At 49.0% G+C, this 24,064-nt stretch overlaps 1 protein-coding gene across 1 annotated transcript in view; it reads left to right on the top strand.

The window, feature by feature from the left end:
• Sema5b (semaphorin 5B) overlaps positions 1-11,653 on the top strand; it is a 43,033-nt gene extending 31,380 nt beyond the window's left edge. Inside the window, exons 11-21 of the mRNA XM_052158338.1 lie at positions 5,603-5,720; positions 5,819-6,000; positions 7,091-7,234; positions 7,364-7,511; positions 7,611-7,836; positions 7,942-8,160; positions 8,696-8,866; positions 8,969-9,118; positions 9,814-9,858; positions 10,244-10,449; positions 10,664-11,653. Of these exons, the coding sequence (XP_052014298.1) occupies positions 5,603-5,720; positions 5,819-6,000; positions 7,091-7,234; positions 7,364-7,511; positions 7,611-7,836; positions 7,942-8,160; positions 8,696-8,866; positions 8,969-9,118; positions 9,814-9,858; positions 10,244-10,449; positions 10,664-10,822 (1,768 nt within the window). The 3' untranslated portion in view covers positions 10,823-11,653. The remainder of the gene's footprint in view (positions 1-5,602; positions 5,721-5,818; positions 6,001-7,090; positions 7,235-7,363; positions 7,512-7,610; positions 7,837-7,941; positions 8,161-8,695; positions 8,867-8,968; positions 9,119-9,813; positions 9,859-10,243; positions 10,450-10,663) is intronic.
• Positions 11,654-24,064: the final 12,411 nt, after the last annotated feature.

The following is a 24,064-nucleotide window of genomic DNA, read 5'->3' as shown; positions in this document are numbered from 1 at the left end:
CGGCCTCCACCCACGATTCTGTCAAAGTGGCACACGTTTACAAAGCCGTGCCGGGCACAAGCTGCCTCGCAGAGCTGGTGGTATGAGAGGAGGCTTGTGGTGTGGACCTCCATTACTACAGCATTCCACACTGCAAATCTGGTTAGGGAAGAGAGGAGCCCTGGCCTGGATCTGCCGTGTGGGGAAAGGCAGAAGGGTGTCTTGGAGGGTATAGATAGGATTAGGCACGAATGGGAGCCCATCTTGGCTCCGCTCTCTATGAGCTGCTTGGTCTTAAGCAGACCATGTGACCATTTTGAGCTTCAGTTCTCTTGCCAGGGACTGGGAGGTTTGGCATAGGGATGTCTAATTTTGGCAGAAGTGTAAAGGTCAGGCCTGGTGCTCATGATGGGCCTAGGCTTGCAGGTCATAAGGGGTAGATAGTATCTTTATTCCTTTCCATCTCTGCAGTTGCTTTTAGGAGGCTCCAGCCTTCTGGGTTCTCTGGCCTCTGAATCTATGACACCAACTACAGTCAGCTCTTTTTGGCCAGAAAGCAGTGGCTACCTGCTGATAGCATTATCCTCGTTTCTGTGTTCTCTTTAAAGACTTTTGTTGCTACTAAACTTTTAACGCATGCCTTATTCTCCAAGAGGTTATAAATCCTTAATGGAAAACCCAGTGGCCCAGTATTTTTTATACTTCACTACTCAGTCCCACCCAGCACAGGGTGACCTTCCACTCCGGGGCTGATGCTTCAGTTAACTGTTTGGCCTAAGAGACTGGTACAGGAGAGGTGTAGAGAATGGGCCCGGAGAGTGGACTGAGGCCAGCTGAGAAGGCCAAAGGAGGATTTTGACCTGAATCATGGTGGTGGAGCAACGAGCTAGAGTCTCAGACTGTCCCGGCAGATGTTCTATGGGGCAGAGCAGAATGCAGCCAGTAGCCTTGTCAGGAGGCACATGGACATCTGTGGTGGGCTCCTGTGGTTCCATCCTCAAGCAGAGCCATGGATCTGCAGTGGGTTGAGACGACAGCAAGGGGTAGGGACATGTCCCCACTTGCAAGATATCGCAGAGAAGGTCAGGGACTTGTATAGCGTCCCCAGGATGCCGCCATTCTCCAGGGTGGCAGAAGGTCAACTCGGAGTCTTGTTTACTCAGTTTGGTTTATAAGCTGCTGAAGTATACAGTAAAAATGTCATTCATAGCGCTACAGGTGGGGGAGGAGCATGCCTGCCCCTACATCAAATAATAAATAAATAAATACAAATAAATGTAATTAAAAAAATAATAGGTAGGTTTAAAACCTAGAAAGTGGAAATTCATATTATCAGAAAGTTAATAAAATGAGAGAAGCAGGGGTGGGCAGCCAGCGAGCCGTGCACTGTATGCCAGGGAGCCAAGTAGCGACCACAGCACGTCAGTGCCGTGGGGTGGGGGAGGCTTTGTGATGGTCTGGGCATTTCATGTTTGTCCCTGTTCCTTCCAAAGTTGGCAGAAAGTGGGTAAGCAGAGACATCACCAGCCTCCTCCTCTACCCAGCATCCGGTAGCTTGCCTCTCCCTCTTTTAATTAGAGCAATTTCAGTTGCACAGTGGATAGCCACTACTCTGGCTTGGTCAGAGAGGAGCTAGAAGCTAAGATGTTCAGTGTATGAGTCGCCCTTTCCTTCTTCAGCAGACCCACTCCTCATCCCTAACTCACTCACAGAGATCCTCTGCACCACCACACCCCCATGAGTTCAGGATTAGGCCCAGGCTCAGCCGCGTCTCTTTGCACCAGATCCTTGTTCTGGGCAGTATTAAGTAATTCTCACATGCTCAGAAGCCCCATGATGCTGTTTCTACTCAGGCCAGCTCCACCCACCCCTGATGACTGCAGGGAGCTAGGATCCTCTGGTTTACAATGCCCACCATCCATCTCTGTCCTACTTGGGAGCCCGTGGAATAAATGCTACAGTTTTAAAAAAAACTTGAGATGCTACAGTTAAAAGAAAAAAGGCACGGTGATGCATTACTAGCCTGATGGCTCCTTCACAAGAGAACTCTGCACTTCTGCTGCTTTCTATAGTGACAGCCACTGTCCTGCTTGTTAGCATGGCGCTTTCATTTTCTAAAGTGCGGTCCTTATTCTGTCAGCTTTGAAGTGCCCATAAGGCAGTGAGTGTGGACTCACATGAGGAGCCCCTTTAGTTACTAGCAGTAGTGGCTGGGAGCAGCAGCCGCAGGAGGCACTGGCCCTGGAGAGGAGAGGCTCAAATGCTTCTCAGACTGTCAGGATGGGCTGTCTGTAAAGAATCTGGTCTCTTCTTCCTCCTCCTCCTCCTCCTCCTCCTCCTCTTCCTCCTCCTCTTCCTCCTCCTCTTCTCCTCCTCTTCTTCTTCCTTCTTCTCCTCCTCTTCCTCTCTTCTCTCTAAACCTTAACTGGAAAAGCAGAGTGTGAGAGGACCTGGAGCAAGGAAAGCAGGGCCAGTTTCTACTTTGTCTTTCTCCCTTGTGTCCCTCCCTATTCTGCCAGGCCCGGAGGTAGGGGAAACAAGATCCCACTTGACTTGGGACCTTAACAAACATGGCCCTGGGACAGAAGAAGTTTTCAACCATAATTTTTCACCAGAGCTTGAAGATTCTAATGCCTGGACTTCCAGTCTGCCTGGACTTCTAGTCCCAGAGGTCCAAATGCTGGAAGGCATTTTGTTCTGTTTAAGCATTTCAAAAGATTCCCTGGAAATTAGGACTTGCACTCAAGACTGGAAGCTACTGCTTTAAACCCAGCAAGGCTCTGGAGGAAACAGTAGCGTGAGGCACACTGGGTTCCTCCAGAATCTTCCGCTTTAGTCTTCTATAAGCTGGCTCAAAATGTCCCTCCTCAGCATTCTCTCTTCTAGCACACATTTGTTTTTGTTGAGTATAATCTTATTTGGGGTTCTGGGGGGTGTTTGTCAGTGAAGCAGTTGCCTCACAAACATGAGAACCTAAGCCCAACATCCGACACCCACATTAAGATGCCTGGTGTGGTGGCTCCCATATGTAATCCTGCCCTTGAGGTGGAGACAGGAGGCTCTCCGGGCTCGGTGGCCAGCAGTGCAGCTTAACTGCTGAGCTCTACATTCAGTGAGAGGCCATGTCTCAAAGGAGGTTCACATGTGACACCCAAGGTTGTCCTCCAGCCCCCACATGGGAGTGTGCATGCCGCGAGCACACAGAGAGAATCTCGTCATCATCTACGGCTGGGCTCTGTTGACTTCTGACTGGTTGAATCTGCTTCTTTCTTCTTGAGCCAACTCTGAGTTTGTGGACATGGTCTCAAAGCCATAGGTTGCCAGGATTCCTTGTGCACTTGGGTTATTTTGAACACCCCTCCCCCCCCACACACACAGTGTCCAGTTTGGTAGATTCTGCTGGTGAAAAAAAGCCCACCAATCAAACTGATGGTTTGACTTGCTCTGCGCATGCTTATGCTATAAAATGTGGAAGTGCTGTCTTCAAGTGAGAGGAGCCAGACTCACTGGCCACAGACGTGGTAGCGCTCTGAATTCCCAGGAAGGCCACAGTGTGCTCAGTGGGGGCTAATCAGGGCCTCTTCCACAGGTGCCCAGAACACCACCTGGTTTATACAAGATGCTGGGCCAGCCTGGAACAGGGGCTATCGGTGTCTTCGTCAGTCCTTTCCTCTTCTGTCCTCTTTGCATGACCCCCACATGGCCTTCTTCCCCCCCCTTGATACTTGACATGACCTGCTGAACTCGCTAAATGTGAAGAACTTGAAGGAGCCTGGCACGGTGTCTTATGTAACTAATCTAAACACTTGAGAGTCTAAGAAAGGATCACTGTTTGAGGCCAGCCTAGGCTACATAGTAGGCTCCAGGCCAGCTTAGGCTACATAGTAGGCTCCAGGCCAGCCTAGGCTACATAGTAGGCTCCAGGCCAGCCTAGGCTACATAGTAGGCTCCAGGCCAGCCTAGGCTACATAGTAGGCTCCAGGCCAGCCTGGACTATAGAGTGGGACCTTGTCTATTAATTAACCAAGTAATTAGTCAATCAATTAAACCATGGCTCACAAATGACTGTCCATGAAGCTTCGAAAGAAAAACAGACTCCCATCCCAGGGACACCAAAAGCGGCATGCTCCTGGCTCCTGTGTGTCCGTTTGGCTCTCAGCATCCTTGGCCCCTTTGGCCACTGGGAAAATCCTTTTGTAAGCATGCACAATGCAGTGAACTCGCCCACCCATCCTCTTACTGCCTTTGTTTCTTCTGTCTCCTCGCCTCTATTTTTGGGGCCCCTTTCTGTGTGTTCTCCCAAGTCTCCCAGCAGAGCAGGACAGGGTGAAACCGCAAAGGGATCAAGTGTGCCCTGGAGTGGCGGTGGGCTCGCTGTGGGCTGGAGGGCCCTTCCCTCAGCCTCCATGATCTAGTTCTCTCTCTAGTTAACAGTGGACAGCAAATCCTGACTCCATAATCCCCACAGACTTTTTTTTCCTCCTTGAAGTCCTACTAGCAGAGATTTAACTTTTTTATTAAATAGGGACATGTCAACTGGGTAAATCAGAAGGAAAGAAAGAAAGGAGACCTGGAATATAGTCAGAGGCATCTGGGACAGGCACTGGGGTGTGAAGCACTGTCTTTCTGGACTTTACAGAGAGGATAGCCCGCGGCCAGGGTAGGGAAGGTGGGATAGCACCGTCTACTGGCCACTCAGCTCCTTCTCCCGGTGCTAAAATGCTAGCTGCTGCTTTCAGACCCCCAAATAGCTCGAGCATCACAAAACTACGCGTGACACTGGGCTGTTCTCAGGCATCCTGTGTCTTCAGACATGGGTCCCCGTGCAGTCCTGGTGTGACGTTCAGTGGGGAGGCTGAGTGGATGGATTGTGAGGCGAGGACCGTTGGGAAGCCTAGGTCTGGCTGCAGTTCCACAAGATTTCTGGGATCGCTGGGAAACCTCTCCCCTCTCCTTTGTTTCATGCAAAGACCTGGCCATCTTCGTGGCTCAAAACAGCATCATCCTTTACACAGCTAGCACCGTCCTGAGGCTCCAAGAGCCACCCTACCAGAGACTCATGCTGGGGAGGACTCGGGTACCACTGTTTCCCCAAGTTCCTCGGGGATTTTCATATGAGCCAAGCTTAAGATCAACTTTCTAAGGGTCTGACAGGAAAAGGCTGTCTCTTGGCTTGTCTGCAAACCGCGCCTCCTCCAGGGGTCCCAGGTGAGGAGTAATGGAGCCCTCCAGCTCTATTCTGTCCAGGAGACAGAAATCTACTCTCTTGGCTATGCCTAAGTCCTTGCTGAGCTCTCTGGGTCCTTCCTGCCTCTGACCGCAGCAGGCCTCCCTCACTGGGTTATTTCGCTGCACTCATTCGTGCCTCTGAAAGTGCTCTAAATGACGCCAGGCACACAGCAAGCGCACAGTGACATTACGTTGTTTCCTTTTTCATCTTTTTTGGGAACTGGGTGTGGAGCCTAGGGCCTTGAGCTAAATCCCCAGCTTTGAACTCCGTCCTTTTTATAGAAGAAAACCAGGATGGGAAGAGGTGCCCACAGGGGTTGTCCGGGTGCTTTCTAGCGGCAGAGCTGAGCCTGGGAAGTCAGGGAGCTTGCGGCTCAGGACCTCTATCTGGCAGGGCATGCCTGGGAGCGCGGGACCCGTACTGCGGCTGGGATGGGAAACGGCAGCTGTGCAGCACGCTTGAGGACAGCTCCAACATGAGCCTGTGGATCCAGAACATCACAGCCTGTCCTGTGAGAACCCCGTGTGCCTGCCATGAGTGCCCATCAGTATCCCTCCCCTGTCTTTGCCTTGTGTGACGGGAGTCTTGCCCCCTTATATGAGTCTGCAGGTACGAAATGTGACCCGGGATGGGGGCTTCGGCCCATGGTCACCATGGAAACCGTGTGAACACTTAGATGGAGACAACTCGGGTTCTTGCCTGTGCCGGGCCAGATCCTGTGACTCCCCAAGGCCTCGCTGTGGGGGCCTCGAGTGCCTGGGGCCAGCCATCCATATCGCCAATTGCTCCAGGTAGGTAAGGACGGGATTTGTATGGTGTCTGCGTAGGACTCGTACAGCGAGAACTGGGGAAGTGGGGCATCTCACCCAGCTGTTTACACTTGAGCGCAGTGCCGGGGACTGGGCAGGAAGAGCTAACTTCTGAAGCAGGAAATACAAACATTAGGAGAGTTTTCACATCAGTGGAAGGAAAGTCTCTGCCTCATGGCAAGAAATGCAAAGAGAAAGACTGGACAGGCATGGGAGCTGTTGCCAAAAGCCAGTAAAAATAAAATAAAATAAATAAATAAATAAATAAATAAATAAATAAATAAATAAATAAAAGTAAGCTTGGCTGCTCCACACTTGAGGGACAGCATGAGATGGTGATGACCCGGGCTACACCGTCAGAGGCATAGCCTTGGCTAACCCTCTGGCTACAATACCCACCTGAGAGTTGCTGTGAAGGTTAAAGGAGATATGTCTGTAAAGGAATTACTATACCACCTGGTTCCTAGGAACTGCATAAAATAATTATCACAACTAACCCACAGTTTTAGAAACTCTTAAAATAATCATTTAATCTACATTCACTAATTTAACTCTCACAGCAGCCTCCAGGGGTCGGAATTCAGCCATTCGTCTTATTTTAAGTCTTATTTAAGGATAAGGGTACTAGGAAGCAGGAAAGTCTAACTTTGGTCCCTTAGATCAACTTGGGCATGAATGTCTGAGGCTGGGGAAAGATAATGCAGGGGAGAAGGGACTAAGATTTGGGTATCTGAGAAGGGGGAAGGAAGGTTTCAGGTTGGAATGGTAACTGAGACCTCTAAAGAGTGTGTCCTTTTGCCTGTCTGTGTAGGGGCCCGGCCCTATCTCTGTGTCCTTGGCCCTGAGCACAGCCTGATATATGGAAGAAGGCTCTCAATACATATTTGAGGCATGAATGAGCAAACGGATGAATGCACGAATCTGCCTGAGCCAGCCTGGTTAGGAGCTGATATTTTCTGTCACTGTCTCGCCAGTCCTGACAATACAAAATCCATCTGCCTCAGATGCAGCCCAGATCTAAGAAGCTGGGGCTCAGAGGGGCATGTGTCTCTGTCCCCTCCCACTCCACCAGGAATGGGGCGTGGACCGCATGGTCATCGTGGGCTCAGTGCAGCACGTCCTGTGGGATCGGCTTCCAGGTCCGTCAGCGAAGTTGCAGCAACCCAGCGCCCCGCCACGGGGGCCGCATCTGCGTGGGCAAGAGCCGGGAGGAGCGGTGAGCTAGCTGTGCTTGCAGAGATGTTGGACCTGGGATGCGGGATCCATCCCGGCATCCTCCAGCCTGGATTCCGGAGCTGGGATAGCAGCATCTCACCTTAGGGTGACACGCCTCCCTTCTCCCCAGGTTCTGTAATGAAAATACACCTTGCCCGGTGCCCATCTTCTGGGCTTCCTGGGGGTCCTGGAGCAAGTGCAGCAACAACTGTGGAGGCGGTGTGCAGTCCCGCCGCCGTTCTTGCGAGAATGGCAACTCGTGCCCGGGTTGCGGCGTGGTGAGGTCGCGGGGTGGTGAGGTCGCGGGGCTGGGGCGCAGGGTGCGGGGAGACCTACAGGCCGGGGGGTGGGAGTCTGAAACCATCGTCACCCCGAAGGAGTTCAAAACCTGCAACCCCGAGGCCTGCCCAGAAGTACGTCGCAACACGCCCTGGACGCCCTGGCTGCCTGTGAACGTGACCCAGGGTGGCGCGCGCCAGGAGCAGCGATTCCGCTTCACCTGCCGCGCGCCGCTGCCGGACCCGCACGGTCTGCAGTTCGGCAAGAGGAGAACGGAGACCAGGACCTGCCCGGCCGACGGCACCGGAGCCTGCGACACCGACGGTACAGCCAGGAGCGGTGGGGAGAGCGGGAGCAGGGGAGGCCAGGGGCGGAGGGGAAGCCCAAAGTCGGGGTCGTCGGGGTCGCTGAGCTCGCGGCCCTCTGCAGCCCTGGTGGAGGATCTCCTGCGCAGCGGGAGCACGTCACCACACACTCTGAGCGGAGGCTGGGCCACCTGGGGCCCGTGGTCATCCTGCTCCCGGGACTGCGAGCTGGGCTTCCGTGTCCGCAAGAGAACTTGTACCAACCCGGAGCCTCGCAACGGGGGCTTGTCCTGCGTGGGAGATGCTGCGGAGTACCAAGACTGCAACCCTCAGGCTTGCCCAGGTAAGGTTGGAAGGAAGCCTTAGCCTTGGGCAACCCCATCTCCCCAGGAACTCTCAAGCCTGGGAAGGTGATCTCTTTCTAGAAATTAATTCTGCAAGGAATCCCAGGATCTTCCTCCTCCTCCTCTCCCTCCTCCTCCTCCTCCTCCTCCTCCTCCTTCTTCCCCTCCTCCTCCTCCTCCCCCTCCTCCTCTTTTTTTTTTTTTTTTTTTTTGACAGGGTCTCAGTATCCCTGACTAGTCTGAAACGCGCTGTCTAGAACAGCTTGAACTCACTGAGATCTGGCTTCTGCTCTCTCACCATGGACTCAGTGGCTCCCGGAACGGAGCAGGAGCGAGATCGTTTTTTTCCATGACTGCCTTGCTTTTTCTTTCCCTACCGAGCTACCAGAATAGGAAACTTGATTTAAGATGGGGCCGATATGGGGTTTTGGAGGGCACCCATTAATACTGTGACCTGTTGAATTGTAGTGGGGTGGATGTTGAGGGCAGGAAACCCAGGGCAGCCTCCTCCTCACACCCAACCCACGCTTACAGTGCGGGGTGCCTGGTCCTGCTGGACTGCATGGTCCCAGTGCTCAGCATCCTGCGGTGGTGGTCACTATCAACGCACCCGTTCCTGCACCAGCCCCGCACCGTCCCCAGGTGAGGACATCTGCCTCGGCCTGCACACGGAGGAGGCACTATGTGCTACACAGGCCTGCCCAGGTACTGGGTGCATCTGACTGGGGTTGGGGAAGTTACTGACCTGCTAAGCCTCAACAGGAAGATCCTGAGACATTTAACCTCATTTCACCCTGCAATCTACAGAAGGTTGGTCACTGTGGTCTGAGTGGGGTGCCTGCACTGAGGATGGGGCCCAGAGCCGGAGCCGGAGCTGTGAAGACCTTGTCCCAGGGCCCGGGGCCTGTGTTGGCAACAGCAGCCAGAGCCGGCCTTGTCCCTACAGTGAGATTCCTGGTAAGTCCTTTGGCTAGAACTGTCCCACCATGCGCCCCTCGGTCCCCATAACACACAGTCCAGAGCCGAGATTGGAGAACCAGATGAGGCATCAGAAATGATACATTTGGGGGGCTGGAGAGATGACTCAGAGATTAAGAGCACTGACTAGGCTGGGTTGTGGTGGCACATGCCTTTAATCCCAGCACTTGGGAGGCAGAGGCAGGCGGATTTCTGAGTTCGATGCCAGCCTGATCTACAGAGTGAGTTCTAGTACAGCCAGGGCTACACAGAGAAACCATGTCTCGAAAAAACAAAACAAAACAAGAGCACTGACTGCTCTTCCAGAGGTCCTGAGTTCAATTCCCAGCAACCACATGATAGCTCACAACCATCTGTAATGGAATCCGATGCCCTTTTCTGGTATGTCTGATGACAGCTACAGTGTACTCATATAAATAAAATAAATCTTTGAAACAATAAAATATTTAAAAAGAAAAGAAATGAAATGATACATTTGTCTCGTGTTCGGGATACTCACACTACACGCCTACTGAATAGCATCCTCCAGAGAAGGGGGTCTTCTACAGAGAAGTCAGAAGGAATGAAGGGCCTAAAGCCACTGACCTAAGGGATCTCTTTCTCAGATGACAACCAGCCCCGAGGGAGTCCTCCCTGCTCACTGTATTCTAACCTTCTCCATTTGTCTCCTGCAGTCATCCTACCTGCTTCCAGTGTGGAAGAGACGGCCAGCTGTGGAGGTAAAAGGAGTCATTCATGTCCCTACCCTCAGTCCCTCAGTCACCACTCCCGTCTGTGTTCTTCCTAGTTCTACAGACAGCTAAGCCCGGGGAGGTCCCCATGTGACTTCAAGGCCGTCTACAGGGAGGTCTGCATGGTTCCCTCCTAGGCTAGGATGCATCAGTCTGCATCCAAGAAAGTCATCTATCTCCAAATCTTCCTGTTGTCCGACTCCACCTATGGGCTATCCTGGGAGAAAAGGCTCTAGTGACAACCTCCCCAACCTTTCTCTTTCCTTTCGTTCTGGCCCCAAAGTGCTTTCCTTTCTCCATGTTCTGAAACCCCTTGAAGCTGTTGCTATCTCAGGAAGACCTCCTTTCTCACCACCTGCTTGTCTTCCTCCAGGGTTCAGTCTTGTCCACCTAATAGTCACTGGCGTGTCCTGCTTCCTGGGATCCGGGCTCTTGACCTTGGCAGTGTACCTGTCTTGCCAGCACTGCCAGCGCCAGTCTCAGGAGTCCACACTTGTCCATCCTGCCACACCTAACCACTTGCACTACAAGGGTGGGGGCACCCCCAAGAATGAGAAGTACACCCCCATGGAATTCAAGGTGGGAGCTCTGTGTGAAGCAAAGAGCAGGGTGGTGGGTACTGTGGTCCTGGCTCTATGCTGGACTTCACTGGGAGGGTAGGGGGAGGCGGCGATCACGTGATGGAGGATTATGTCAAAGCTAGGCTTTTCCCTTCATGGCTGGCCCCAGGGCTCCTTGCCCTGGGCTGGCCCATTCCTCACTGCTTTTCTCTGATTCCTTCTCCTTCCTGTAGACACTGAACAAGAACAACTTAATCCCTGATGACAGAGCCAACTTCTACCCACTGCAGCAGACCAATGTGTACACAACCACGTACTACCCCAGCCCACTGAATAAGCCGAGCTTCCGGCCTGAGGCCTCACCTGGACAGCGCTGTTTCCCCAACAGCTGATCCCACCCTCCTGGGACTTGGGCTCCTTGCCTTCCCAAGGCAGAGAACAGTGGAATGGGACCATAGAACCACTTTTGGTTTTCCCTCTGCACTGGGCCGAGAACATGCTCCCTGGCCAGCGGGCGGCCCTATCCAGCTTCAGAAATCCCTGGCTGTCATTGACCATGGGAGAGAGGGCTGGCTTCAGGCTGGCACATGGCTACAGATCCAGCTCAGCCCAGGTCTCATGGTCTCCTCTGACCCACCATCACTTTCCCTTGCCATGTCTGAGCTGTGGACCTACTGGGTATGTGAGGACCTTGGAGAGCAGAGACGGCAGAGCGTGGGCTCTGAGGTTTAAGTTGAAAATTACTTCCAATGGCCACCACCAGCTAAGTCTGCCCCTTGTGACTGGTCCCCCAAAAGTCCTGGGCTTCGTCCAGCTTGTCACTGAAAGGAATTCATCAAATGTCCCATCAAATGTTCCAGAAGTTTCAGATCTCAGCCCAGGGCTGGAGCACTCGGATGCTGTTCTTTAAGTGTCACGGAACCAGTGCTGGCCTAGGTCGACACCTCGTCAGATAGTCTGTATCTTGACCAGAGGCGTCCCTCTGGTAGGAGCAGTGAGGACTGAGAATCGAGGCTCGACTGTGCTGAGAGGCCCCACAGGTCTCTTGGCACAGGTCTTAGTCTTGCCTTCAGAATGCACACAAGGTGGCCCAGAAGGAAAGCTCAAGGCCACAGGAGGCGGAGCCTGGCCTCCAGGCCGATGGAGACTGTTGCTGCTCAAGATTCGTTGGCTGAGAACTGTTTGAGAGTCTCTGCTGGCCCCTCATGTATTCAGGAACACACACGCACACACACACACACACATACACACACACACACACCATCTGCTACAGCAACAAAAAGGATGTTAAGCTGTGGCATTATTAATTAAAGATGATATCCAGTCTCCAAGATGGAACTGTCTTTGTGCATATGTGTGGGGGCCCTCTTGGCATGGTATAGTCCATCAATGCAATGATCTGAGGTAACAGATGGTTTCTCAAGATGGAGGAAATGACCCAAGTGGAGTTTGACTTTAATAGAGGCCATCTTTCTGTGTGTGGGGTTTTGTGTGTGCACGCATGCACCATCCTCCTTCAAAAAAGAAGCTAGGGTGGGGGGTAAACAGAATTCACCAGTGAGGCCACAGGGTGCAGCAGAGGTAACATCAGGTAGGGGCCTTCCCTGAGCAGCTCCTGTGTGGAGTTGGGGAATCCAGCCAGAGGGCATTGATGAAGAGGATTCATGAGATATGTTGGAAGCTGAGTTTAACAAAACCCAATTGAGAAATCCTGCCTGTGAGCGGGCGAAGCCTAATGGAGTTTGTGCTGGATTAAATAAAAATCACCTCAGAGCTTCAGCCCTCCAAATCAATGTGGCCATTGTGGACTCGACTGATGGACATGTTAAATTTAGAGAACAATTTCCTGACTTAATTGGATAGATCAATTCTCATAAGATTCTCAGCAAAATGGAAGGTAGGGTGGCTAGAAAGCCTGCACTCTCTGTGGTTGAAGGGTGAATAGCCTTGGGGCGGAAATGAAGAACTGCTTGAAGCTTGCAGGTGTCTGGAAGAAAAGAGGGGAAGAGCCCTCCTGGCTTTTGCTGTTTATGCAGACAGTTCAGATGGCGGTGTCCTGGGCCAAGGGGAGTCTGCATGGTTGCAGCTCCCAGAACACGGTTGTGGTTCCTGGGTGGTTCCACCAGGCACATGGGCCTAGAGCTTGTGGGGGAAGGGGAGGGGAGCAGAGCTGTGGGGGCATCTTAGATCCTAGAGTTTATTCTTGCCTTGAGCCTAACTAGTGAAAATTCCAAGTATTCCAAGGCCAGCATGCCTCCCAAGTATCATTCACATCCATATGTGACAGAGTCAGGGGACAGCTCTATGGGTAGTGGTCATGAAGATAAAATGTACCTCTATTGACTGGAATGACAGCACTGTGAAGGTAAACCCTTGGGCACCTTAACACTAACACACACACACACACACACACACACACACACACCTGAATTCTCTCATAAGGAGGCTATCATCAGAACACACAGGAGGCAGCACACTGCAGGCAGAGCAGCTAGTATGGTTGGCAAAGGCCATTTAACAAATACACCCAGCCCCGAGCCAAGGACATAAAAGTCTCTGTCTTAGTTAGGGTTTTACTGCTGTGAACAGACACCATGACCAAGGCAACTCTTATAAAGGACAATGATTAATTGGGGCTGGCTTACAGGTTCAGAGGTTCAGTCCATTATCATCAAAGTGGGAGCGTGGCAGGGTCTAGACAGATGTGGGCTGGAAGAGCTGAGGGTTCTACCTCTCCTTCCAAAGGTTCCAAAAGAGAAGACTACCTCTCGTTCTGCCTCTCATTCCAAAGGAGACTGGCTTACAGGCAGCTAGGACAAGGGTCTTAAAGCCCACACCCACAGTGACACACCTACTCCAACAAGGCCACACCTCCTTCCTAATAGTGGCACTCTGTGAGCCAAGCATATTCAAGCCATCACACGCACCCTCTCACATGCCTTGACAAAGAGGTGCTCTCTGGTAGATCTCAAAGAAAATCAGGCCTTCTCTACCCGGTTGACTCTGAGAATGAGGAAGAGGCAGGGGCAGGGCTTCCCACCTTCTTTGACCCTTTTATGATTTCCTCTGTGTATAAGTAAACCTTAACATCATACATATGCATCACAGACAAGTTAGAGACTATGGGAGACCAAAAACCTTCCAACACTTATACTAGAAACCAAGATAGATCTAAAGATTCTAACATGTGGTGTGAAGATAATTCTTCCCCTTTCTCTCCCCTCCCCCAGCCAAAGCAAAGGGAATGAAAAACAAAAGCTCTGACACCATTTTCAATAAAACTAGGATGTAGCTCTAATCCCAACTCATAATACAGTTGTCTGTCTATATTCTTGGGGAATTGGTTCCAAGGCACTGCCACATGTGGATGCCCAAATTTGTGGATGCTGCTGGTCCCTTCTGCAAAATGGAGTCGAATTTGCATATAGGCAGAGCACACCCTCTTGAACCTTCTCGGATTACTTCTGATACCTAATGTGATGTAAGTGCATTGTGAATCCCTGCTCCATATTGTTGAGGGAATATAGACAAGAGGAAATGTCTGTGTGTGTGCAGTTCAGATGCAGTTTTCCCCAAACACTTTCCATCTGTGCTTGGTTGACTGTGCATATGGGAGCTATGGATGGGAAGGTTAGCTGTCTGTGTTGACGGGAAAGCAGGGGGGAGCAGTAGGGGTCCCCTGGGGGAGTGGGGATAGGATTTCAGAAAGGAGCAGAAATTTCAGGGAGGGTGAGAAAGAAACTAAAAGGAGGGGTGTCAATGAAAACCAACGTGTGAGCTTCAGATCCTGGAGGCCTGGGGGTTTTATTTATGTTGCATGATTTAAAAACAATTTTTTGGTAAAATAAAAGACAGGTATAGAAAAGTCGGGCAAAGCAGCATGGTAACATGGGGGCAAGACCTTTGCAACAAGGGTTCAGGTCAAGGCACAGAATGAGGACAACTGTCCCAGGACGCCTTTTCTTTCACTCCCATACCTCCCATGATGAGACCATTATCGGCAACAGGAGAAAGGTGAGGGCTCATGTAAGGGAATCCGACTGCTGCTGACCACAGGGCGAGACCAGAGCCCATTTCTATAATGGTGGCGATGGAGACTCTGTGTGGTCTTCTTCAGAACTTAATGATGCATCTATGACGTTAGTCTTAGGAGAGGTGACCCCAGAAGGACAAGTCTCTGAGCTACTGATGCTAGCTGAATGTTGGGGTGAATATTAGAAGAGCGAGAAATGAAGACCCCTTTTATTTCCCTCACCATCACCATGGTGTCTGTTTATTAGAGAAAACCCAAGGCCAGAAACACCCACAGGCACCTTGCCACAAAGTGCTGCATCTAAGATGGGCCTCTATTTGTACTGTGCCCTTTGAACCATGTACATCCAAAACCACAAGCTAAATGTGTGTGTGTGTGTGTGTGTGTGTGGTGTTAAAAGGAAGAAGAATAAGAAGAAAGATACTTTTGGAATGTAGCTGCGATGTAGTTCAGTTGATAGAGTACATACCTTGTATCCATGAGGCTGGGTTTGATTCCCCAACAGAGAAAAATGAAATTTATTAAGACTGGAGATAGATTCAGCTATCAGTGCTCTCCTGGCATGCACAAAGCCCTGGGTTCAATTCAGAATAAACTTGCCTGGTGGCACATGCCTATAATCCCAGCTTTTGGAAGGTGGGGGCAGGAGGGGCCTATATAGTGAATTTGAAACCAGCCTGAGCTAAAATGGACTCTGTCCCAAAAAAGAAACATAACTTTGGGGAAAAAAGTCTAATGAAATATTAATAGCCTAATTAGATAATTATCAATATCTTAATATGTCTTTTCCAGACGGTTCTCTGAGATTGTATGTGAGTTTGGTGGCATTTTGTAAAAGTAAGCCATACTAATTATTCTGATTGGCTTTTTCTTCTATTTGTTTCTCATTATAGGTGGTTTGTGAGCCACAAAGTGCTTGCTGGGATTTGAACTCATGACCTCTGGAAGAGCAATTAGTGCTCTTAATCGCTGAGCCTTCTCTCCAATCCAATTATTCTGATTTTTAACACATAACATTGTATCATAATTTTCTTACATTGTTAGAAATTCTTCTGAGCCTCAGGGTCTTTTGCAGGCCTGTCCTGGCAGTGGGTAGGAAGAGCAGAGAGGGCCTTGCTTGCAGAGTCCCAAGAGCGATAAGGTTTTCCCATTCTGTCTCTTAATTAAGAGAAAATGCAATCTTTACACATTTCATTTTACCACAGTATACTTTGAAATGTTTATATAACAGTTGAAAAGTCTGAAATATTCAATCACTCGCATTTTGTTTTTATTACCTAAATTTTTTTCTCCCCTCCTATATAAATATATCATCTGACTACATGAATTTATTATAATTTACATTACCCACTCTTACTGTTTCATATTCTCCTTTGTTAAAGATTACCGTTCTGGGTCTCCTTGTGCGCTGTTTCTTACATGCCCTTAGGCGGGTAGGTAATGAGCTTGCCTTGTAGCTTTCTGGGTTAGTCATGGCACAGTGGGAATACATTGCTGGCCAGTGTGACTTGAGAGCACATCCCTTGAAGAGAACATCGGCCACAGATGTGGCTGCGCTTCTCAGGGATCTCACCTGGATGGTCAGGCACCTTGAGCCTATGTCTTCACACTGGAACCCACAAAGCCAGTTTCAGGCCGACCAGGGCTACACGGTAAGATGCTGTGGGGACCAGACAGAGCTCAGCAGGTGACAAGCTTGGCTTCCTGAGTTCACTCCCCAAGACCCACATGGTGGAAGGAGACAAATGTCTCCCATAGGTTGTCCCTTGACCTCTATGTGTGGAGCATGGCAAATTCACAAGTGAGGCACATTTGTACACACAGTGTAAATTTTTTAATTGAATAATGTAAAAAATATGCAGCTGGACCTGGAGGTGTACAGATATGATCTCAGCAGTCAGGGGACAACCTCAGGAGGGTGACTGCAAGGTAGGGTCAGCATGGTCTATGTAGTTAGCTCTAGATAGCCAGGGCTACATAATGAGACTCTGTTTTCCCCGAACAACAAATCTCTCTCTCTCTCTCTCTCTCTCTCTCTCTCTCTCACACACACACACACACACACACACACCACATGTACATGCATACACACAAGAGCATACAGTGAAAGTAAGTCTTCTTTTAAAGTTAATTATAACTGATAAAGTGGTAAAGATTTATAAGTACTGTGTGTGTTTCAATGCACACATACATGTGTAATGTTCAAATCAGGATAAACATACCAATAATCTTCCTATGATGATCAGTGTTAATTGTCAGTTTGACATAATCTAGAACCTCCTGGGAGATGGGTGAGTCTCTGGCCACACCTGTGAGGGATTGTCCTGATTAGTTTGATTGAGGTCGGAAGACCTGCTGCCCACTGTGGGCGGCTCCGTTCCCTGGCTGGGATTCTGGACTGTGTAAATGAAGACGTGGACCTGAGCGGCAGCAAGCTCTCGTCCCTCTCTGCTGCTTTGTCGTGGACGAGATGTGACCGGTTGCTCTGAGCTGCTGCTTTGCCGTCCCCATCACGATGGACTATCCCTCTATCTGTGAGGTAAACCCTTTCTCCAGTTGCTTTCGTCAGAGTGTTTATCACAGAAACAGAAAACAAGACGCTCCTTAAACATGCCATTTCTTTACAGTAAAAACATTCCAATTCTTTTTTGTTTGTTTGTTTGTTTGTTTTGGATTTGTTTTTTTCGAGACAGGGTTTCTCTGTATAGCCCTGGCTGTCCTGGAACTCACTCTGTAGACCAGTTTGGCCTCTGCCTCCCAGAGTGCTGGGATTACAGGCGTGCCCCACTACCACCCGGCGTGTCTCTTGGCCTTAATTCTTAGGCCCCAGGGTTCTCCTCCTTGGGGAAGCTGGAATGACAAGAGCTAAATGCATGCACAGGTTCATGTACAAAGATGCTTCCTCAGGTAACCCCAAAATAGAAGCCAAAATACATTTACTGTGCCTGACACACCCAACATCACAGCTTCCTTGAGCCTACCACAAACATGCTTGGAACTCATGCATTAGCCTGTATTTGGGCAAAATCAACTAAAACAAAACACATTTTCCAATAAAGCACTGAGTAGCTCACATTTCCGGCTGGCATGGTAGCTCGCTGACACTGTCCAGGATTCTGAGAGTATGCCACCACATACTGTTAGCAAGGGAAAAGAATAAAATTAAAAAATTGTAAAGTATGGTTTTTAACTGCATTCTCACTGCTTCCAGCCAGCCAGAAACCCAGAAGCAGATCACCACACACGGGAGACTCTGCATTTGCTCATGAGACACACTGGGAGTTCAGCTCCAAGTCTGCCCCTTTGCCCTCAGCGTCTGCAGCTGGACTTGACGGACAGTCGTGGCTACAGGAGGTCATCATTGAATCTAATCAGCACATCCACAGTAGCGACATGCACAAGGCTTGCTTCTAGGTTTATTAATAGAAAATACTATAAATGTCTAGGTAAATCTCCAGTGAGGATCTCTCTCATGCGTCCTACTACACGAATGCTCTATTAGTCAGTTAAACTACATGCGGTGCACTCGGGATTGCAAAATGAGAATGCCATCATAATTAATGCTGATTACGAAAAGCAATTAATTTATGTTAAAAATAATCCAGCACTTGGAAATAGCAAGTGAACTGCGGAAATTATAGAGAGTTTAAAAGAATATTAGTCGGATAAATTCAGAAAGAACATTATTATAATCTTTGTGAGCCAATATTTGTTAAACAGTTTTCAATGATCTAAGGCAGAATAATAGAGATTTGATGAAATCACGGGTCTAATATTTGTCAACGGGCTTGATGACTGTCTCACATCCATTACATCAAATGAAATTACTTTTAAGAATTATGTTAATTTGGGGCAGTTTAATTCCATTTAGGTTATGAGTCTTTCGAAAATAAATTGCATTTGGGAATTCATTTTCTGAAAAATTAATTCAAAAATAGTCAGTTTTTCTACTGCAATACTCCATGAGCAGAAAAAAATTACTAACATGTATAATATTTGTGACTAAATCACCTCTGATCCAGATGCAGGAATATGCAGAGAAATGAGGAAAAGGAAGTAGTGTCGCAGTGTAATGATACTCAGGGAATGCGGCTTCGGGGCTGCGTCACCTCAGTGGTACAGTGCTTACTCAGCACACACTCAGTCCTGAGGTCAAGCCCCAGCATAGAAGAAACCAGGACGTGATGGTGCACGCCTGTCATGCCAGTACTCAGGAGGCAGAGGCAGGAGGATCAGAACTTCAATGTCATCTTTGGCTACAGAGCAAGGTTAAGGCCAGCCCAGACTAGGTGAGATTGTAATTTTCACTACTGTTTTGAGAGACAGTAGTTTCTGATGATACAGCTGTAGTCAAGTGACCACCGGGGCCACCCCTGAGCCATTGCTTTTACGACACAGTAACAACCAGCTTGAAGTCTGACCCTTGTAGATCTTTTTTTTTTTTTTTAATAATTGATTTATTTTTATTTTACGTATGTGGGCATTCTGCCTGCATGTATGTCTGTGTGAGGGAGCCAGACCCCTTGGGTCTATAATTACAGACAGTTGTGAGCTGCATGTGGGTGCTAGGAATTGAACCTAGGCTCTTTAACCACTGAGTCATATCTCCAGCCCTGACCTTTGTAGATCTTAATCGCAAAGTTGTAAGAAGAATTCCATTCTTCAGGGGAACATTTCAGATCCATTCTTGTACCCCGGAGCTTCATTTGGAAATGCCACTGTTTGGCTTTCATCCCGACTGGGACCCAAGGATGGTTTTTAGCATTTGCCCAGGTGTGCGCTCTGAGCCACGTGCGCTCATCTGTCTGTAACGATGCTCAGAAGCTTGCGGACCCCCACCATCCTCGGGGTCTCTGTCTCTTCCCTAAGCACTGGCCCAGCATTTATTTAACTGGAGTCCTAGTGGAAGATGTACGGACTTTGAACTTGTGTTACAGGCGGCTGGTGATGGCAGGGTGAATTGCTCGGAATCTATGTGTTTTGAATTTTGATAGACTTGCCTGTTTTGTTGTCTTTCTTTTGTTCAGCTCGTTGAAATGTCATAGCATGCCTTGTAGTTTGTGTCTATCTAGTCCTCTTGAAATGATTCTAACACACCCACACACACACACACACACACACACACAAAGAGAGAGGCATGTTAGAGGACAATTTCTCCTTCTATCATGTGGGTTCCAGGGATCAAACTCAGGTGGTCAGGCTTGGTGGCAGGTGCCTCTTCCTGCTGAGCCATCTCGCCAGACCCCTTCTCTTCTCCGAGGCTATCCCATAGCTTTAATGGAATGACCATTGACTGTGTGGGAACAAGAATCAATCGGATGGCTGGGGACAGAGCCACAGGCCTACAATCTCAGGTACTCAGAAGGCTGAGGCAGGAGGATTGCAAATGTCAAGAAGGGTCTGGCCAGCCCAGGCGAGTGAGTGAGGCACCGCCTTAAAATCTTTAAAAAGGATGGGTGAAATACCTCAGCAGATGGAAGTGCTTCTCGTGTGAGCTTGCTCAGCTGAGTTCGAGGCCTAGAACCCACAGGTGAAGGAAGAGAGGACTCTTGCAAATCGTCCTCTGATTCCTAAATACATGCTGTGTGGCACAGGCATAGGTAGGGTCACACACACACTTAATAATCTTAATGTTAATAATAATGATTAATAATAATAATTATTTAAAGTATTTGCGTACTTGAAAAAATATAACGGGGCTACAGACATACCCCAATAATGAAGTTCCTGCCTTTCACACACACAGGGTCTCCCCACTTGGGGAACAGAAAAGGTAGGAGAATCAGGTCAGGTTCCTTAGTCTCATCCTTTAATAGCTGATTTGCCAAGTACCTCCCTAGTCAGATGCCCCCAGAGAGCCTCGCCACATCACTGCTCCCAATCCAATCTTGTTTAGATGCCCCATATTCCTTGGGCCTCTGCTTTTTAAAGCACCGTTTGAGAGCCAGAGTGTGGCTGAGGTGCAACTGGTTGGCAAGGCTTTAATAAAGGCTTTAAGAGCCTGACCTGAAGGGCTGAGTCGTGCTGAGTCTTTCAGGGTGTAATTTGGCAGGGGAGCACACATTCTGGCTAGAATTCCTAGAGCCCTGACATGAAGCTGCCTGAGTCACTACAACCCTTCACTCTCTCAGCCGGAAGCTCTCCCATCCCTGTCTGCTTCCCCTCTGACCCACATGCAAGGCCAGCATCCCTGGCCTGAACAAGGTTGGGCCCCTCGCCCAGCTCAACCATCACTTTGTGTGTAGGAAAATCTCGGTACTTCCTAGAGCTTCATTTTAACATCCATCTGGGAACATGGTCTTGAAATGGTGATGAAAGCTACCCTTCCACTTGATCTATTGGGGGTGGGGCATGTTGAGACAAGAGGCAGAGGGAAGACCAGGCTAGACAGTGTTTAGCCATGAGTCTTACACATCCACCGGGTCGCCATCCTGCCATGCCGTTCACGTTCAGCACTGCTGCCCACCAGGCCCTCTTCTGTCTGAGCCACTTTGCTATTGCTGTGATGAAACCCCACACCCAAGGCAACTTACACACAAAAGCATTTAATCTGGCTCACTAGTTTAGGGAGTTGGAGTCCATGAAGGAATGGTTGAGAGCTCACATTTCTATCAACAACCACTAGGCAGAAAGAACAATGGGAATACCAGTTTCTTTTAAAACCTCAAAGCACACTTCCTTCAACGAGGCCACGCCTCCTTCAACGAGGCCACGCCTCCTTCAACGAGGCCACACCTCCTTCAACGAGGCCACGCCTCCTAATCTTCCCCAAGCAGTTCCATCAACTCAGGTCTAAGTCTTCAAATATCCGAGCCTACGGGAGCCATTCTATTTAAACCACCAGCTAAAAAACTCACAAAGGAAGAAGTCTGCCCAGGTACAGTGAAGAACTCCACTCCAAAACCCACGCTGAAGAATGGAGAGAAAACAGGACAAAGAGGGAGAAGCTGAACTCTCACATCTCAAGTTCATGTTCACCTTAGAAAGATGGCTGGCGTGGTTCTGATTCCAGCACCCCCAGGAGCAGGCTGTCTTAAGGATACCCACCAAATGGCTCAGAATTCACGCTTTGATTTCTTCTTACCCCACCCAAATAGCTGCCTAGGAGAATCGTTAACCAGAACAGGAAAAATTGGCTATGCTTAGGATTCTTACTTTCAAACTTCCTTTCAGGGAACAGAGGATCCTGGCACTCCCGCCTACCTCTATGCGGAAGGAAACAGTTCCTTGGTGCTGAGGCAGAGTCTCTCTCCCTGCCCTGAAGAGGCTGTCAGCCTCCACCCGGCATCGTGCCGCCTCCTTCCCCGACTTCCGTGGATGCGACCGAGTGGAGCAGTGACATTCTTTATTAGCATTATTTTGCCCACACATTTTCTAAAATGACTGAAAAAATTCAGTCATACCTGCTATGGCTTCTCAGTTGACATGTAGAATTTTTCATCATAGCTTAAACATAATTTCCAGGATATTGTAAATACCGAAATTTTAAAAAGAAAAACTATTTTTTTAAGTGTAGCCAACAAAATCTAAAAGGCACGGCATTTTAAACATATACCGGAAGAATCCATCAACTTCTGAATTTATACTGCTCCCCCTACTCTTCTGGCTAACACACCACGCTACTTCCCCTGCACAATAACACCCAAAATGATATGTTATAAGTCTGAATAACTTCTGTCATATTTTTCTGCACCTAGAACATGTATATGAGGTATAACTTAAAATTTAAACATTTTCTGTGACTTTAAGATTTAAATAAAAAAATTATGATTACTGATAACAGACATTATAGGGGTACTTGAGCTTGTTAAATAAAAAGACAAATTTTAGAGAGTGGGCATTTAAGTTAATGAGATGGAGAGAGAGAGAGAGAGAATCATTCAAGCCCTCAAACACCTTTAGGTTCAGGATTTAAAACACGCTGTGATGACTGTTGCTAACTAAGCAACCCACACAAGGGTTTGCAGTTCTCTCTGGAAAGAACAGTAGTGTTGAAATCTCAGACAGAGGTTTTTTGGTTTTGTTTGTTTGATTTTCAAGACAGGGTTTCTCTGTGTAGTGCTAGCTGTCCTGGAACTCTGTAGACCAGGCTGGCCTCAAACTCACAGAGATCCCCCTGCCTCTGCCTCCTGAGAGCTTAAGGATCAAGTGCTGAGGAATTAAAGATGTGTGGCAACTGCCTGTTTTTTTTAATGGAGATTTGTTTCTTAAAGGTGAGGCTGGCAATGAAAATGAGCCTTCAGTCAGGCACTCAGTTCCATGGTGAAGTGCTCACTTCACATGTGTGAGGACCTGGGTTCAACCCTCGGCACCCAAAAACCAGACAAACCAAAGAAAGGAAAAGAGAAAGTGTGAGTCCAAGTAAAATGCATAGATAGTGCCCAACCACTTGGCAGAAGTTCATTAAGATGATAAAACTAGGAGGAGGAGAAGAGGAGGAGGAGGAGGAGGAGGAGGAAGAGGAGGAGGAGGAGGAGGAGGATGACGACGATGACGACAGGGGTAGGTTTAAATCAGCTCCCGACCTGGTTTCTGTCCTGGAGCATGTGACCATGAGACCCCACCAAAAGGAGCGTGACAACTGGTCATATAGCATAGAGCCCAGAGTTCTCTAGGCTAATGAGGTACTTAGATAGGACCTAAGTGTCTAACCAATGAGCTTCCCTTCCCGGGCATCGCTTCCGGCAAAAAGTACTTAATCTCTGGTCCACCCTGATTAAGTCATGTGCATCCAATTTCTACCATGAATAAACAGTTTGGACAAGCTAGGACTGTCTTCTTCATCAATGACCTGGGACCGGCGGGGGGGGGGGGGAGAGGGGGGGAGGGGAGCCCCAGTTCTGCCCCTCACCCTAAGCTAAGCCGATTCTCCCTGCTCCAGCTCATCTGGGTCCCTCCCTCCCCTTCCCCCCTCTTCCCCCCCCCCCATCCCAGTTCTCAACCCAGGGGCGTCTGGGTACCCAGGAGCATGAGAACCACAGCCTCAGCCCCAGCCTGGGCAGTTTCTCACCTGGTGAACCACAGGCTGGAGCTTCTAGCTTAGGCTCCATTCGGCCTCCCCTGAGCAGTGTGTCCCATGAGCCCTGCACCCTTGTGATGCCGAGGAAGGATCATAGCCAAGCACCTCTGTGTTTTGTCTCTGTGAGCAACACCTGGTGAAGCAGAACGCACAGTCCTTTGGGTTAGGCAAAGAACTAACATGTACCAAAAGCACAGATTCAGTATTGACAAACAGACGTAAAGAAACACACTCGGAGGAGTCACATACAATGGCCAGCTGGTAAAGGCACTTGCTACATGAGTCTGGTGACCCCAAAACCCAGCTAAGGGTAGATGGGGTAAACCTGATCCAACATGCATGCATAAGTGCCTGCACACCTCCACACACACTTCAAAAAAAAAAAAAACCCAAAATAATAAGATAATACACTGTCTAGGAGAAAATATTTATAAATCCAGGATATATAACAAGATCCAAATATAAAACAGAGAACATAATAAAACACAAGAAAAAGACTCAAAGAGACTTTTTTAAGTTAAATAATGTTTTACAATATATTTGGACCGTATTTTTCCCATATTCCAGCTTCTTCCCACATCC

Source organism: Apodemus sylvaticus, chromosome 15, assembly GCF_947179515.1.
Source record: "Apodemus sylvaticus chromosome 15, mApoSyl1.1, whole genome shotgun sequence".
Classification (NCBI taxonomy): Eukaryota; Metazoa; Chordata; class Mammalia; order Rodentia; family Muridae; genus Apodemus; species Apodemus sylvaticus.
Note: the sequence above shows the minus strand (reverse complement) of the source record. Positions and strands in the feature narration are given on the sequence as shown.